Source organism: Squalius cephalus (assembly GCF_949319135.1).
Source record: "Squalius cephalus genome assembly, chromosome: 20".
Lineage (NCBI taxonomy): Eukaryota > Metazoa > Chordata > Actinopteri > Cypriniformes > Leuciscidae > Squalius > Squalius cephalus.
Window position 1 is genome coordinate 29,279,501 of NC_137141.1, and position 17,793 is coordinate 29,297,293.

Genomic DNA, 17,793 nt, shown 5'->3' on the forward strand with positions numbered 1-17,793 from the left:
GTCACTGTCGCTGCCCACGTGGGCGTTGAAGTCCCCCAGTAGAACGACGGAGTGCATTTTTCCACGAAATGCACCAAATGTGTTTGTCTGAGAACCTTTTATACATCTTTTGTACACATTTTAACAGCAGATGCTAAAATGATATGCACTGTGTGGTACAGTACAAATATTTTGAGTGTCCCTTATTTTCCAGAACCACAATTGTCCCTTATTTTCCTTTCCATAAGTTGGCAACCCTAAATAAATTCAAAACAACATTTCCAAAACTGGTAAGTTATGTTGTTTGTGGATAGTTGAATAGTTTAATAAAGTCATTATTTTTTATTATTTTTTGCGCACAAAAAGTATTCTCGTCGCTTGATAAACTTATGGTTGAGCCACTGTAGTCACTTGGACTATTTTAACGATGTCTTTACTAACTTTTCTGGGCCGGCAAGTTTCGATCCCATAGAAGCCTATGGAGGAGTGATCCAGCTTTCAGATTTCATCAAAAATATCTTAATTTGTGTTCCAAAGATGAACAAAAGTCTTAAGGGGTTGGAACAACATAACAGTGTTACTGACAGAATTTTAATTTTTGGGTGAACTAACCCTTTAAGCCTAGTAGTGAATGTTTAATGAGCAGTAGGATAATCTCTATCTCTTTTCTCCCAGTGTGAGTATCTGCAGGTTGGAACCAAAACAACGTTCTTCTGCAAAATGCATGCAATTTTGTTTTTAACCGCTAGAGGGACAATGGTGTAATATTAATCATTTAATTCTAATAATTTAATAATAACTTTTATAAATAAAGTTGTAAACTATTGGCTCTCTAAGACCTCAGTTAGGCCTAATAAGATCCAAATGAGGTGATCAAAAGTGGAGAGCTAAATAGCCTACAATAATAAACCTCAAGACGTTTTGTGATCTTATGTCAAGTTCATGCTCTCCAAACATAACCTAGTGTTCACATATCTACTATAATAAATGAAATACTTGAAGTGAACATATGGCGTGATTTGTGAAAACAAATTAATTTGAAATAGAGGGCTACTTTTGACTGTCTTTAATAGAAAGATGAGCGTTTTGCCATTATAATTCTGTCATTAGTTATGGCATTAACAGGGGCTACAGTGAAGACGATAACCTGTCAATCTCTGACGCCCGGCAACACTTTGATTTAGCGATGATTTAGTTACAAAAACAGAGACGTTCACCCGAATCCGACTCATACCAGGTCAACCGTCAAAGGAGACGCATTTGAGACTCATGTTACAGGTGTACACAGCGATACTTCTCGGCTGAGCGAGGCGGATCTCAGTAAATGCTCTCACTTCTACCTGTGTTTGTTGTCAATGTGACGTCCATTGTTTTAGTGAAATGCTGCCCTCTACTGTAAGAAACCCATAACTGCAGTGTTAGTTCAATACTTACAGGGGCACTTCACTTATTCCTTCAGAAACTAAATGGAGCAAAACACTGTCCAATAAATAATAGTTTTATGGATTTGGAGCAGTTTAGCTGGAAAAACTCGACGCAGCCGCACTAGCAGTCAATCAGTCTTAGTTATAGCATAGCAAATATTAACATTTTAATCATTTGAAATAATACATGGAAAAAAAGTAGTATTGGTATTAGTATTGGATCTTTTGTGACACTTCAGTCTATACAATATACATATATACATATATATATATAATTTTGAAGAAATAATTTTTTTACTGACTGACCTGACCCAAACACAATGTTACAAGAAAATCAAAAACCTTGCACATAAACAACAATAAATGTAACTAATAACATTCATTTCACAGCTCACAAATTCAGATATTACATTAAATAACAATAGTTTAAGAGAAACTTTATTGCTTGTAAACAACAAAAATCCACAGGGAATATAGCACTGATATATGAAACTGTCATTACTGCAGTTGTGCGTTTTCATTTATCTGCAGTCTCACTGACAGGTCATTTTATACATATGTCAACTCAGGTTTCTTATTTCTCTTATGGGATTCACTCTTTGAGAAGATGGACAATATGAATTTTGCACACTCTTTAGGATTGAAAGTGGCCGGTACAATGAGATACTCTCCTGGTACAAGCTTGAAGAATCTCATCACATGTCTTGTATCGATGAAGTTCCCACTACCTTCAATGGGGCGTTTGCGGTAGAAGAACTTGTCCGGGAGCTTCACATCTTTCATCTAAAAGAGAATTAAATATAAACTTCTATTCAAGCAACCAGTTTATTTGGTAAATATCATGTAATTTATGCATTTTAAAAGCAAAGTTTTACACTTTTGAGCTTGAATTATATTTTTTACTTGCCTCTGGTGGAATCTGTTGAAGTAGAAAATAGAATAACACACCATTAATAAGTGGAAACCAAAATTACTGTATATTCTGTGACTCCAATAGAGTTATTTGTTAATACTGACCGCAAAAACATTGAAGCCAATGGCGTAGTTAGAAACTTCACTTCTGTTTCTCTTCTCATGGTTCTGCGTGAGGGACACCAGTATGTTTTCAGGGCACTGACCACTACATTCCTTATCAAGCTCCTCAATCCTCACCCGAAACTGAGGGTTCTTCCAGAAAGAGTCTACAAGACATTCATTGAATCAGAACTTTCAGGTACATGCAGTAGTAGGAACACATATACTTTGCCATATGAAATGCTCACACCTCTCATTATATATTTATGAGCTACCTTTATTATTGAGGCAGCCACCGGCTGTAGTCCCATCAACCCAGCTGTCTTTGTAACATGTGGAAGTCCATTTGCATTCAGAGGAACTGTCCAGAAAATCAGGACTGAGGCAGCAAATATCAATGTCTTCGAAGTTTTTGGTGAAGTCCTCCATTGACATCCTGCAGTAAAATATGAGTTACTGAAAACATTTGATTCATTAATGCAGCAAGAGATCATATCTGAAACTACAGTTAATGCTCACCAGAACTCCCCGTCATTGGCCAAAGAACGACACTTGGATCGCTCCTTCTCACTCACTTTGTCCCACAACGATGAACTAAAGTTATGCAAAAGCATATATTAAAATATTACATGGGGTTATGCTAACTGAGAAACTAACAGCAGCAAATAAAGAGAAAAAAAAAACAGATATACATTTGAACTGATAAGCTTCTGTTGTAATTAATATTTCTCTAAAAGGGTAGGCTATAGTTGAATTTTCAATGGCACAGAATTAAATAAGATAACAAAAAGGATGGAAATAAAATTAGCAATTGTACCTCAGAGTCAATTTAAAGTCCATTTTAATATTGTATGGGCATAGGCCCGCTGGCGGGCCCACAGCCATTACATATTTAAAACAGTAATATCCTAATCTAAACCTAAACTAATCTTGACAAACTATATATCATTTGAAAGCTTACAATCTCTAGTTTTCATATTTGGTGACTGATTTCCAAAATAAATTACAGAGGAGCCGTAATTTATCAATTTGTAACAAGAATATTTTCTACTCCTAAGGCGTGTTCAGTAGCCTGGTAATACCAAACTCTGCTACTTCGCTTTGCTTCATAGACAGAGTCTGGAAGGGCATAATTGAAAAGCGTTTTCTTTCTCACGGGGGGCGCTTGTCTGACGTTTAAAATCCTTGGTTACTCGTAAGCCAATCACATAACGTTTGGTTATGACGTGTGTTATGCGCATGCTCAGCCGCATCTAACTTCCACTGTAAACACATGTATGATGCGAAAACAAAACCATCGAGCGAAATACCGGAGTGAACATGGCTGTGAACGACTTTTGCAGATTATGTGAAGTAAATCTACGCATCCACGGTACAATCAGCGTCTACGTCACGGCTCTCAGCCCGCCCTCTGTTCGTTGATTGGCCGGCTGTTTTCAGGCCGGAGGAAAACGGGGAAAATGGTGGCTATCTCAGACTGAGTACAGAAGCGAAATGAAATTGGGCGGAAGTACGAAGTCTGACGTAGTCAGGCTAGTGTTCAGACCTTTATTTTGAAATAGTGATGAACATGAAAAATCATGAAAGAATGGCAGAAATCTTTTTTAGTTTGTTTTCATGCCAAGAGTTAAAAAAATAGCATCCATTCAATTATTTTAGAAAAAAAGGTCTGAAAATGTTTTAAATATAAAGAAAAAAATAATAGATTCACCATTTGTGATGTGGCAGCGAGCTATAATGAAAATAGGTGTTCTTTTTATGTTTCTTAGAGGTTGAATTCATTTAAAAATCTGCCAAACTTCCAATACTACTTCTGAATAGGATGTCTAATTGTAAATTTGTAAAAAATTGTAAAAATAATGGTTCAGATCACTCAAACCACATAAGGAAATAGAGGCGCCCTTATATGGGCAGTAATGGAGTCTGGTTGTCAACTAGTGAAAAAGTTTGGTACTGCGCCCAAACAAAATGTTCCTGAAAGCTTATTTTTTGAGATATCAACCTAAAATTTTAAACACAACTTGTTCAGATTTTTGTCTTTGATTTTTTTTTTTTTTTTTTTTTTTGCAGTTTTATAGTCCACCAGGTTTTGAAAATATATATTTTATATAAAATATGAATAATTAAATTTTTAATATTGTACATTTTCATAAACTCAAACTTCTATAACTTTTTTTCTGTTTAGCTTTCTTAATTTATTTCACTTCTACAAAAATTTGCCAAGTGTCTTCTTAAAAACAAGACCAATCTTACATCTATATTCCAAAGCATTCTTGAATTACAACCATTTAAGTTCGGAATGTGCATTTTCATGTCTATAAAAAAAAGGGGGGTGATTGTTAAGGGGTTAACCATCTTTTTATATATATCATACAGATTTCTCTCATTTTTACAGGCTGAAATGTTTTAAAGTGACCATAGCACAAAACATCAAAATTCATCAAATTACTTTTTAAAAGTAATGGATGTTTGTGCTTTGTTCCCCACCCAAATTATGTCATTTCCCAGAAGATGATGTCACTAAAGATCTAGCATTTGTTTTAAAGGTATATTCTATAACAAAAGACGACTAAAGGCAACAAAAGCTCATTCATTCAAAATATCCATCAGTGAATGAGAGTTAGCAGTGACCGTTGATGTAACTCATGCAAATTAAAAATCAACGGCACTTGAAAACCTCCAGCGATTTAATCTATGTTAGTGTGAACATTCCTTAACAAGACTAGACAAGATTTTAAACTAAAAACAGAAAACGGTTTGGCCGTTTATTTACACGACAACAGCGTTTTGGGGGCCTGTGCAAGTTTTTGAAAACGGTAATGTTATAATTTCTGTGTAAAGTACAAAAACACATGTGTATAATGTGTATTATGTTCAGTCTATAGACGTGTAGTGTTTCTTTACAAAGTGACAGCACCAACTACTGGCCTGGCATGAATAATACAGTGCTTTTAATCGTTTTTGCGGATCTGTGTGAATGGTAATACTTTTGACAACTTTGTCAAAAACACAAAGTAAAAACTTTTACATTTTTAGTAGCCTACATTGTTGTCGTGTAAACGTACCCTAAGATTCAAAAAGGCCTGCACACTCTAACAATGAAGGAAAACTGACAATTGCGAGATAAAACCACTACTTCAATGAAAAAACGGCAAACGTTTTGGTCACATGCAATCTCATTGCATAATAAACAATACTCAGTGCAGGAGCCATCTTAACATAAGGTTTTGGTTATTCTTCAGATATTCAAGGAATTATATTTGGGGTAATTCCTTGAATTATATATATATATATATATATATATATATATAAAATTGATCACCAATTGCTATCATCTTGATTGAAATTGAAAAGAAAAAAAATTAAACACCTGAATTTTGCATGGGGACTTGTCAAAAATAGCAGCTTTCAAAAATGGCAGCATCCATGCAAACCAAAGTAGTGGTATCATTTAAAATGAATTATTAAAATGTTGATGTTTTGATCAAAGAAACCTAATATGGTATTCAGCTTGATGAGCTTAAAATTTTATCTAATATACTACTTATATGATGGGGACAAAATTACTTTTAAAGATTTACAGTTTAAAAAGCTAACAAGCTAAGTGAAAAAAAGTTATTTAGCATACTAATAGCTTAATACAACCGTCAAACCTCATCAAGACTTTTTTTATATAATAGTCATGAATCATCTAGTGGTACAAACAAAGAATGACGCTTGATCAGGGTTGTGATTAGTGAACCTGTAATTTCATATGACTCTTACTTGTCACTCCAGTCACCGGTCCACTCGCCTTTTCCCCAAGGGTTCAACACTCTCACCAGCTGAACTGGTTTTTCTTGGCATGTTACCTGTAGAATACATCATGACATGACGCTTTTAATGCAAAATGCTTGTAATAAAAGTATTTAAAACCTTAGTGTGGGCTGCTTACTTCTTCTGTCAGATGTCACAACCACATTGTAAATACAGAATATGCCATTTGCCATTTCACCAGGGATTTCACAAGTTCACACGTACATGAAATCACATGTAGTAATTTATGCATATTTTGGCGTGCTGTCCAGGAGAGGGCTGCGAGCACGGAATTTGGCCCAAACCCAGAGTACTCCCCCCTTTTGACTGGGATAGAAAGCTAGCCAAGAGTGAGGTGATTGGGTGGTGGAGGGTTGCTGTGAAACTGTCATGGGACAGAGGTGAGGGAAGGCTATATTTATGCCGGCTTCCTCTTGTGCTGATTGGTTGATTACCTGAATGTGCTCCTCCCAAACCTTGTTACATAAAACTTTTATATATATATACATATATATATATATATATTGTAAAATAACCTATTTACCTCAGGACTGAAGTGACTAAACACCATCGACCACAACATTATTTTGAATTAGAAAATTATGTTGGCATTAGTGGAATTGCACTAACATGGTTTAAATCATACTTATCTGACCGTTATCAGTTTGTAGCAGTAAATGAAGAGATGTCATATCGATCACAAGTTTAGTGTGGAGTACCACAAGGCTCGGTACTAGGACCGTTGCTATTCACTCTGTACATGCTACCCTAGGGATATATAATTAGGAAGCATGGAGTTAGTTTTCACTGTTATGCTGATGATACTCAGCTCTATATTACTTTGCGCCACAACGAAACACACCTATTCACAAAATTAACGGAATGCACAGCTGATATAACAATTTGGATGACTAGTAATTTCCTACTCTGAAAAAACAGAGATTCTAATTATTGGACAAAAAACTTCTTCACTTAATCACCTAGAATAATGTCTAACACTTGATGGCTGCTCTGTCAAGTCCTCGTCGTCGGTTAGGAACCTGGGTGTGCTCTTTGATACCAATCTTTCATTTAAAAGCCACGTTTCTAGCATCTGTAAAACCGCATTCTTCCATCTTAAAAATATATATAAATTATGACATATGCTTTCAATGAAAAATGCGGAACAGTTAGTTCATGCGTTCATGACCTCAAGGCTAGATTATTGTAATGCTCTACTGGGTGGTTGCCCTGCACGCTTAATAAACAAAGTCCAGTTGGTCCAAAACGCAGCAGCTCGAGTTCTTACCAGAACCAGAAAGTATGACTGTATTAGCCCGGTTCTGTCAACACTGCATTGGCTCCCTATTAAACATCATATACATTTTTAAATATTGCTGACTACTTACAAAGTACTAAATGGTTTAGCTCCGCAGTACTTGAGTGAGCTCTTAACGCATTATAGTCCTTCACATCTATTGCGATCTCAAAATTCTGGCCAGATGATAATACTTAGAATATCAAAATCGACTGCTGGTGGTAGATCCTTTTCCTATTTAGCACCTAAACTTTGGAACGGTCTTCCTAACATTGTCCGGGAAGCAGACACACTCTGTCAGTTTAAATCTAGACTAAAAACGCATCTCTTTTACCTGGCATTCACATAGAACATTATACATTCATATTATTCAAATCAGTTAAATGATTATTAGACTGCATAAATTAGGTCAGCCGGAACCGAGGACACTTCCTTTAACACCTGATGTACTCGTTACATCATAAGAAGAATGGCATCTACGCTAATGTTAGTCTTTCCGTTTATTCCAAGGTTTACTGAAGTCAGCCGGATCCGGGCCATATGCAGATCAGATGGTGGACCTGTGCCTGGACCCATCCACAATGCACCCCTGAAGTGCCATGCTCATCAGCCCTGTGAAGGCCTCATGGACACGACAGCCATCGGCACTGATCCTCAACAAACTCGTCTCCATACCGGCGTGATGACTCTGACCTCCAACCAGATGGAACTGGATAAATATTGTGAATGTTCTGATCCAATCTAACTTCTGACCTGTAATGATGCCTGAATCATAATCATACACTGTTCGTTCGTTGGGCAGAGGAGAACCGACCCCTGACTGAGCCATGGTTTTTCCCAAGGTTTTTTTTCTCCATTCTGTCACCTGATGGAGTTTTGGTTCCTTGCCACTGTTGCCTTGGCTTTTGGCTTGCTTAGTTGGGGACATTTAATATTCAACAATATTATTGATCTGCCTTACTTAAGGTGGATGATGATGCAGTTTTCTTCTAGAAACAAACTTTGTTGTATTATTTTCATGTTATCACTGTGAAGCTGCTTTGATACAATCTGTATTGTAAAAACTGCCATATAAATAAAGGTGACTTGACTTGGCAATGCCTTGAGTTACATAAAGTTCAAAACATTATTTCAAGAAACTTCTCTTGCAAAATCACAGGCTTGACGTAAGAGATACACAGGAATGAATGCAAACTGAACAAAAGACATACCAAAGTGTGGAGCTCATATGCTGAATACATCTGAATGCAATTAGTAAATAAATACTGGTGTACACAATAACAAAAACGGTTAATAGGAGAACAAAGCAAGTATTGTTGTAGTTCAGGGGTGCGCAATCCTGTTCCTATAGTATAGATCAAACCTGCAGTGTACAGATCTAACCCTGATCTAACACACCCGTCTGTAATTATCAAGCGCTCCTGAAGATCTACAATAGCTGGTTCTGTTGTGTTTGATCAAGATTGGTGCTGAACTTTGCAGAAAGGTAGATCTCCAGGAACAGGATTTGGCACCCCTGTTGTAGTTAAACACTTGTCTTTCTATAAAAATCAACCTCAGGCTTATTGAAAATTTTCCCAGGTGATTACATTTGAAGACAGGTCCCAGAACAGAGCCTTGAGGACACTGCTTAGGAAATCAACACAAAGTTAAAGTGCAGGAGGTTTTAAAACTAAATGGACTGGAAATGATGCAATGGAAAATGTAATGCTCCTATGGAGAACAAATTCAGAAAGTTTCTAGACAGCTAGATTTTTACATGTTTTGATATTTCTTAGAGGACTGGAATTGGAAGGAACCCTGGTGTGTTTACTTGCAGTTACATTTTGGAACAGAACGCAATATTCTTGCTTTCCAATAAGAAATAAGAGAGACTGTATGTCTGTCTGTTCTATCTATCTATCTATCTATCTATCTATCTATCTATCTATCTATCTGTCTGATAGTCTGATGGCACTGTGATCTGACATTTGATTCTGTGCAGACTTACCTTGTAAACCCCTGTCACTGAATATGCATGGCCTTGAACAATGCCATTGGGTAATTCTGTGTTTGCAGATGTTTTCTGATATGGTATGAAAAAAAGACATATTGAATCAATAATGCTGCCAGGTGAATACTGTTTTATGTACAGCTAATGCTCTACATTGTTTTCTACATCTTATATTGTAGAAATGTACACTATAGTAATTTCTATTTAATTGAACATTGAAATAAAATCTTTAATGCAAAATAGTTCAGTGACAGTGTTTTAGATGGATATGGTGATAACATCTGTCATGGTAATGAAAGGACAAGCCTGAGATCACCGCTTACCCCCACAAAGGTGCTACACGCCATCAGAGCCTTTGCTTTTTCTGCACGGTTCATCAGGCTCCACAAATCAATAGAAGCTTTTGCTGTTTCAAAGTGCACGTGGATGCCACCAGTGAAGTCCAACAGAGCCTCAGATACAAGACCAGCTTGCATGTCAGCATAGGAGCCGCACACTCTGTAAAAGCCATTCTACATTTCAATATATACAGTGGACCAACAAGCCTTTAATGACTGATTCTGTGGGATTACTCAAATTGTTAATGATTAAAATAGCCCAGGGGTGTCCAATCCTGCTCCTGGAGGGCCAGTGTCCTGCAGAGTTCAGGTCAAACCCCAATTAAACACCAGCTAATCAATGTCTTACTAGGCGTAACCCCTCCACCCGGGTCCTTCTCACCCCGCTCTGTGCAGGTCTCGAACACGGGTCTCCGGCATGAGAGTCAGGCGCTCTAACAAGGAGGCTAAAGACTGCAGCCTCTATTGATATCAGAGCAGTGAGGTTTACCTCCGTTACACAGGCATACTAGACACTTCCAGGCAGAAGTGTTGAGGCGAGCTGGAGCTAAACTCTGCAGGACAGTGGCGCTCCAGGACCGGGTTTGGACTGTTATCATTGTGACAATGTCCAATCCTTCCATCTGTAAGGCAACTTCAGAACCAGGGTACATGCAAAACATAAAAAGGGCCAAAATGTCTTGTAATTATGGTTAAATAATATTTGGTAGCACTTTATGGTAACACTTTATTTTACAGTGTCCTTGATACTTACCATAATAACAGTAAATTATACATAATTACATGCAACTAACTAACCCTCAACCAAATCCTAGTCCTACACTAACCCTATAGTAAGTACATGTAGTACGTACTTATTATAGCAATTACAATAACTGGGTAATAACAAGGTACTAACCCTGACCCTACCCCTAAACTTAACCTTTACCCATGTAGTTACCTTATATTACCAGTGCTGTCTTGGGTAAGTACACTGTAAGTACGCATACTGTAAAATCAAGTGTAACCTAATATTTTTATGTTCAATGAACAAACATGTTTTTATACTATGAAAGAAGAATCATTTTAAGAATAAACCTACTTGGCATAAGCTTTCTCCAGCAAGGCAGGCCAAAACTCATTAGATGTGTTTGAATGAACAAAAATGAGCTCGCCATCGATTGTTGGCAGTTTGTCATCAATGACAACGTCAATCCATTTCCCAAACCTCCAGAACTATATGAATAAAGCAGAAGGTTTAAGGACTGATCATTTGGTTTCATAAAATGTATTTAAGTTATTTTGAAAAAGACCAAATAACTCACTCTAAAGTGAAATATCCCTGCATAATCTTTACCAAATGACTGGCCAACTGGCATGACCTGGTCCAAGACATCCTCCTGAAAGGTTAAAGCTCCAACTGAAGCAAGAAACCAGCAGTTTCCTAAGGTAAAAGCACAAACATTGGCAAAAATAGATCTTTCATTGAGTTAACAAAAGGCATTCTGGTCTATATGGAGTGATGTTATTTACTGCATACAGTATCATTAAAAACCAACACCTACTGGGGTATGTAAATAAACACAGATTGGCATAAACATACCTAAATAAGATCCTTGGGAATAGTCAAACCTGGAAACCCCCTTAACAATGAGTTGCGGGTCTTTCACTATTTCCTAGAGAGAGAGAATAATTAAATTAATACATTATACAATGCAATTTGCCCTAAGGATTTGGGAACACCAGAAGGCATTTAGACTCTTATAATGTATTTTGTATCTGCTTTTTTTAAGACACTTAAAGGCACAGAACGCCTCTAGAGGTTCCTTTTTCAAAACAATAATAAAGGCGTAGCTTGATGATGCCGTGACTGAACGTGGAATCATGGGAGTTGTCTTCTTCACCTCCACAGCCTTGAGCTGATTGATGATTAATGATTGAGCTAATGTGTTCATTTTATTAACGTTACTGTGGTATGAAGCAGGGCGGGCCGAGAGCCGTGGGACATTCTACCTTGCTGTTTTTATTAGTTACATTTAAAGTTCACCTCCTTTCCTGAACTTAAACTTTGTTACAGTTTTGTCTGATCACTTAAATTCCCCTCATTTTATTTAATTCTAATAAAACAGCCGCAAGTGTCATGATCTTGGCTCTCTCTCTTTATTCCTCCTTCTGTTTTTTTCCCTTTCCCTCGTACTCACACACTCCCCTCCGCGTACACCCGTTTACACACACAACCATTATTACACGCGCTCATTCCCTCCAGCTGTATCTCGTCACCCCATCTTCCTCTCCCCTCTCTCCTCACCTGTTTCCCATCTTGTATCATCTCTATTTCTAGTCCCCTCTTTCTCTTTTCCTCTGTCGGATTATTGCTGACTGTCACGTATGTAACTGATCGCTATCTCTGTCTACAGAGGTCCTGACCACTGCCCAGTCCAGTCCTGTCGAGTGTTACACTGTGTGGTATCTACCTCCTGTTATTTTGTTCTCTCTTTGTGCTCAGCCAGTTTTTCCTGCTGAGGAGAGATGCTGTGGGTTCGTGGTGCCGCCAGCTTCCCCGCTTTCACTGACCTGACCAGACGTTGCAGATCAGCGCTGCTTTCTGTTTGTAATTTAAGTAGAGACCTACTGTTATATTGTCTCTCGTTTTCGTTTGGACATTATATTAAGAAGAGTATTGTTTTTCTGTCTGCCTATTCGGCCTGCCTTGTTTCTATTAAAGGATAACTAAATCTGCTTCACGCCTTCGGGTGCTATCTATCTCCACATACCTGACAGCAAGTGCTGAATTACTTCCCATACAGTACACTTTATCTGAAAAAATTAAATTGTGGGGTAACACAGCGCTGTTTTCTGTCGACATAATGACACGGGTTGTTACACTGGTTAAAATACCCGATTTCTCTTGATTTAAACATTGTTGGAAACATTTGGGATCACGATGTGATCAAGTATGCATCAACAAAATATATAACATTATTTTAGTGGTTTTTGGACATTTTAATCCAAAAAATCTTACATATTGTGCCTTTAAGATGCCTTGCCACAATTGTAAATAAAAATATGTTGGGAAATGCTACATGTAAACCTGTTCTTACAAGCCCATTTTGCAACATTTGATGATGACAGGTAATATTCAAGTTCTTTTAGATCCGTTCAAACAATAATGTTTATATACTCTTCTTGAAAGTTTCTGAAGGTCTGGAGATGGAAAGTCAATACAGGTAACTTACTGATGGCCTCAACCATTTGATTTGTTTCATATCCAATCCAAGTTTCTTCTTTGGGTCAATGGAGCTGCTGTCTGAAGGGAACTTCTCATCAACATATCTCCTTTTATTGGTGAAGCAGCTCCTCTTCAACTCCTGGTAGTCCTGATCCAAGAATTTCAAAGGGACGTCAAGAGTGCCCGTTTTGTCTCTTGTGGGCTGTTCATGCCCGGGTATTCTGTTCACACGAGGTGGTGGCATTTTTACAGCTGTAAAAGTCAGATTTTTGGAAGACACATCTTGATAGCTTTTAAGAGACTTACAATATAATTAGTGATTAAACTCAGTTTTTTAAGATGTAAATTGTATACTTCACCTTCAAGGATAACAACTCACCTAATTGAACAGTTTTCTCGTTTGACCAATTCTCTTTGTTCTGCCCTAGGCTCTGGAATTCTGCGCTCAGACCAAATGATGTTTTCAGGAAGGGTGAAGAGCAGTGTGTAGACTTTGTTTTGCTCAGAGACACTATTGTGTGAACTTAAAAAGACTTAAAAACTCCTCCCACCTGTGCAGTTGCGTAACAGTTCCACCATATATAGCCTTAACTAAACAATTGAATATGCAAATGAGCGTGGACAGCGCTCAAGAACTTCAAATGTCTTTTTAAGATTGTTGCAAAGCCAATTAATGTTTTGACGGAAAATTTAGTGTGTTAGATTGGTTGATAAGATAAAAAAGGGACACACAATTATAATGACCATAATTATAAACAGAAACTAAGAACATTGTGGCATCGGTTTAACCACAAACTCAAGACTTCATCTATACACTTACTGTTAGACAGTAACATTCCAAACTTTTTTTTTTTTTGTTGTTTTTTTTTTGAGGTGGGGCAATTATAATTCAGCAGAATAGAATACTTATTGTTGTGTCCTGCTGGAACAGGCCAGTAAAGACCTTATCCATTTAGCTTTTTCTGCCATGATCATTTCATTTCATTCTAAAAGAACAATGAATCAATACTATAGTCATATAACTGAAACTTTGCCCGAATTACTTTGATGCGGAACATCACACTGATGCCAGACTGAACAAAGAGAACCACAACAAAATTGTAACAAAAAAATAATTCTACAAGCAATACAATATAATATTTAAACTTTTAGAGGAACCACTTAAAACAGTTTTATTCAATTAGAGCTGCAAGTCCAGGAAAACACATAACCCTTTACTAGTTTTGATAAATATATTTTTAATAAGTCACATTCTGATTCATTGGGTACTTGTCTTCAATGTATTATGCTATGTTGAGCATTAAAGGGATAGTTTACCCAAAATGAAATTTCTTTCATCATTTACTCATCCTCTTGTTGTTCCAAACCTGTATGGATTTCTTTCTTCTGCGTAACACAAAATATATTTTGAAGAATGTTGGTAACCAGTTTTGGTGACCATTGACCAAACTACACACACTATTGTGTGTGTGTAAGTTTGGAAGCATTGTTATTTTTAATGTTTTTGAAAAGTCTCTTATGCTCATCAAGCCTGCATTTATTTGATCAAATATACAGGAAAAAATGTAATATTGTGAAATATTATTACAATTTAGAATAATGGTTTTCTATTGTAATATACTTTAAAATATAATTTATTTCTGTGAAGACTGGAGTTTAAGACTGGAGAACTTATATATATATATATATATATATATATATATATATATATATATATATATATATATATATATATATATATTATACCCAGCAGGGAGATTTTCGTCACTCTCCTGTGCGTGTCTCATAGTAGTTCCAGCTATTTTATCGTGTGTCTAGTGTGGGAGTGGAACAGGTTTGTTGTCACAACGAGTGAGAAATGTTGACATGGAGCAGCTAAATCCACTTTGTTTTTGGCTTTTCGGAGATGGCGAGAACTAGGGATTTGAAATGTTGTAAAAGTGGCATTTTTTATTACTCAACAGGTGAGTAAGGTATTTTATTTAACAGATACATGAAGCTCTCTAACAGAGTTCATAGTAAAGCATTATCTATTGTAGAGGGTCATTTCATGATTTATTTTCAAGGAAATATTGTGTCTATTAATGGATATAGCTAATGTCTTTAGCTAGTCAGCTTGAGATCCTCTCTATCTAAACTGGTTATATCTCTTAAGCCTAGTAGTGAATGTTTAATGAGCGGTAGGATAATCTCTATCTCTTTTCTCCAAGTGTGAGTATCTGCAGGTTGGAGTAATGGACATGCCAAAAGGTGGAGGCGGAGAAATCTCTCTATCTTTATGATTGGTCGTGGAAGCTCTCTGTCTGTGTGTGGGGTAGGGTTAGGGCTTAGTTTCAGTTGTAACAATTCACTCATTACTCCAACCTGCAGCTATTCCTGCCTACTTTATTTAGTTATGAGAAAGAACCATATTCATCTGCACAGAGCCGAAAACAATGTTCTTCCGCAAAATGCATGCAATTCTGTTTTTTAACCGCTAGAGGGCCAATAGTGTAATATTAATAATTGAATAATAGTTTTTATAAATAAAGTTACTTACAATCATTTTGTCTCTCTTAAAACCTAATTTTCACCTAGTATTAAGATATGAGATGGTCAAAAGTAGAGACCTAAATACAATAGGCCTAAACCCCAAGACGTTTTCGTAAATAGGCCTATGCCAATTACATGCTCTCCAAACATAACCTATTGGTGTTCAAATATCTGCTATAATATAATGAAATACTTGAAGTGAATATTGTTACAACCACGCCTGACTCCACCCTCATTCAATCACAGCACACTCCCTCTCCTGATTACTGATCACACACACCTGCACGTCATCAGTCCTGCAATCACCTCCAGCACTTAAGCCCCACTCTCACTCTCAGTCATTGTCCGGTATCGTTTGCGTCAAGACGCTAACGCTGTGCTTACCTCTAGGACTCCCAAGATACTTGCCTGTTTCCTTGTCATCTCTCCAAGTCTTCCTCGTTGCTCCTCGTCTCCAGTGTGTTCTCCTGAGTCTTCTCCACTCCCGTTTGTCTTCATCCGATCTCCATCTGCAAGTATACGAACTGTGTCATTCAAGCCTGAATCATCTGTAGTGATGGCCAAATGAAGCGTTTCGAAGCATTATTGCTTTCTGATACAATTGTGTCGACAATGGTTCATTACTCGAAGCTTCATTCAGATAGAAATTGCAGCACCATCTCCTGGTGAAGTAAATGTAATGCAACAAAGCTGACAACCATAACGCCCCGTTTATTACGTGTTTACCGAGGTGATCAAAGCTGAAACAGTGTTTGCTGTGAAACTCATTTATGTAGGTGAATTTTACAGATACTAATGAATTTCATGTGTTCACCTTGATAATAAAAGATTAAGCAGGATGTGTCTGTGTAATTATTTCTTTAGACAAGGACAGAAGATCAAAAAGTTTGAAACCATCACAGAAATTCTAATGGTTTATATTAAAATAGTAACCATTGGCTTTTTACCATTTAAACCACTACATAATTCTTTTTTGTAGTGTGTTCGGGACATATTCCATTAGGATTTAATGCCCCCACCAATACAACCCAACACATAGAGACCCACAGAGACCACTACAATTCCCATTACAACCAATAAATTCCCATGAAAAACATTAAATCCAATAGAATTTCTGTAATGGTTTCTATAGTTTTTTTTTTTTTTTTACCTTCACTTTTATAAGAAACACAGCCGCCAGGTTTCAAACCTGCCAACACTGGATTGGGCTGTCAAAGCAGCCATGTGGTTCACTACAGGAGTGAAGCAGTGTGTTTGCTTCAGACGTCATTTTCACGTGACTAGTGACGTAATGATACAAGCTCCGAAGCAGTGGTTCATTGCAAGGACCGTTCGAGTTTGAAGCAAGCTTCGGAGCGTCGGTGTCAGACGTAACATCACTAATCATCTGGATCTCATCTCTTCCACTTACCTTCACCTGCACTGCCGATCACTCATCTGGTTGTTCATAATAAACTATCATTACCATCATCCGTGTGTCTGTTCCCTCTGTCTTGTAACAGAATACCGGACCACACCGACGAACACCAGCATGAGCACCCCGGATCCCTCTGTTCCACCAGCATCCACTTCCGCAAACACTGTTGCCTCTCCTTCACCACCGGTGTTTGCCAGTCCCATGGCCTGACCGGCGCTCTTCTCAGGATCGGCGGAGGATTGCAACGGGTTCGTTCTGCAATGTTCGCTGGTCTTGGAGATGCAACCGCACTTATATCTGGACGACCTCTCAAAGGTAGCGTTCGTTATATCACAGTTGAATGGTAAGGCGCTCCGCTGGGTCGAATCACTCTGGTCCCAGAAAAGTGACATAATCCAGACTCTCTCCAGTTTTCTTACTCACTTCAAGGAAGTTTTCGGGACGCCCACCTGGGTTTTAATCGATTGGTGAACAACTGCACCAGTTGAGGCAAAATGTCATGCCTGTGAGTGAATATGCCCTGCAATTCCGTACACTAGCTGCCGCTAGTTGGTGGAATTGAACAAGCTCTGATCACCACTTATCGTCAGGGTTTGAACCCTCGCGTGCGGTTGCATCTCGCTGCATACGAGGATTCCATCGGGCTTGAACGCTTCATCCAACTCTCCACCTGTTTCGCCTCTCGTATGCAGTCGTGTCTCGAAGAGCACCAAGATCAGCGATTCTCTCTTCCACCCCTCCGCCGCCCTGAGTCCATCAGCCCTCCAGAACCAGCCCACGAACCCATGCAGCTGGA

The 17,793-nt window shown here is 37.8% G+C and overlaps 1 protein-coding gene across 2 annotated transcripts; it reads right to left on the minus strand.

The window, feature by feature from the left end:
* Positions 1 to 1,737: 1,737 nt before the first annotated feature.
* On the minus strand, positions 1,738 to 13,296 carry LOC307147826 (calpain-1 catalytic subunit-like). Of its 2 annotated transcripts, none has more exons than XM_079852827.1 (12): positions 13,056 to 13,296; positions 11,423 to 11,495; positions 11,145 to 11,263; positions 10,922 to 11,055; positions 9,826 to 10,000; positions 9,500 to 9,574; positions 6,183 to 6,268; positions 2,937 to 3,011; positions 2,693 to 2,853; positions 2,421 to 2,584; positions 2,311 to 2,322; positions 1,738 to 2,186 (listed from the first exon to the last, which is right to left on the minus strand). In XM_079852827.1, the coding sequence occupies exons 1-12, from the start codon at positions 13,290 to 13,292 to the stop codon at positions 1,953 to 1,955; spliced, it is 1,545 nt and encodes a 514-aa protein (XP_079708953.1). In that variant the 5' UTR covers positions 13,293 to 13,296; the 3' UTR covers positions 1,738 to 1,952. The 2 variants fall into 2 exon arrangements, with proteins under 2 accessions (XP_079708953.1, XP_079708954.1); XM_079852828.1 differs by having other exon boundaries at positions 2,141 to 2,186; positions 2,279 to 2,322.
* Between the last annotated feature and the right edge of the window lie 4,497 nt (positions 13,297 to 17,793).

Excerpts from the sequence above, each read along its gene's own strand:
- LOC307147826 (XM_079852827.1), bottom strand. The coding sequence starts at position 13,292 with ATGCCACCACCTCGTGTGAACAGAATACCCGGGCATGAACAGCCCACA. Across the intron at positions 11,264-11,422 it reads TTCCCAAGGATCTTATTTAG|GAAACTGCTGGTTTCTTGCT; the intron begins GTATGTTTATGC and ends CTTTTACCTTAG. Across the intron at positions 11,056-11,144 it reads CAGGGATATTTCACTTTAGA|TTCTGGAGGTTTGGGAAATG; the intron begins GTGAGTTATTTG and ends TTATTCATATAG.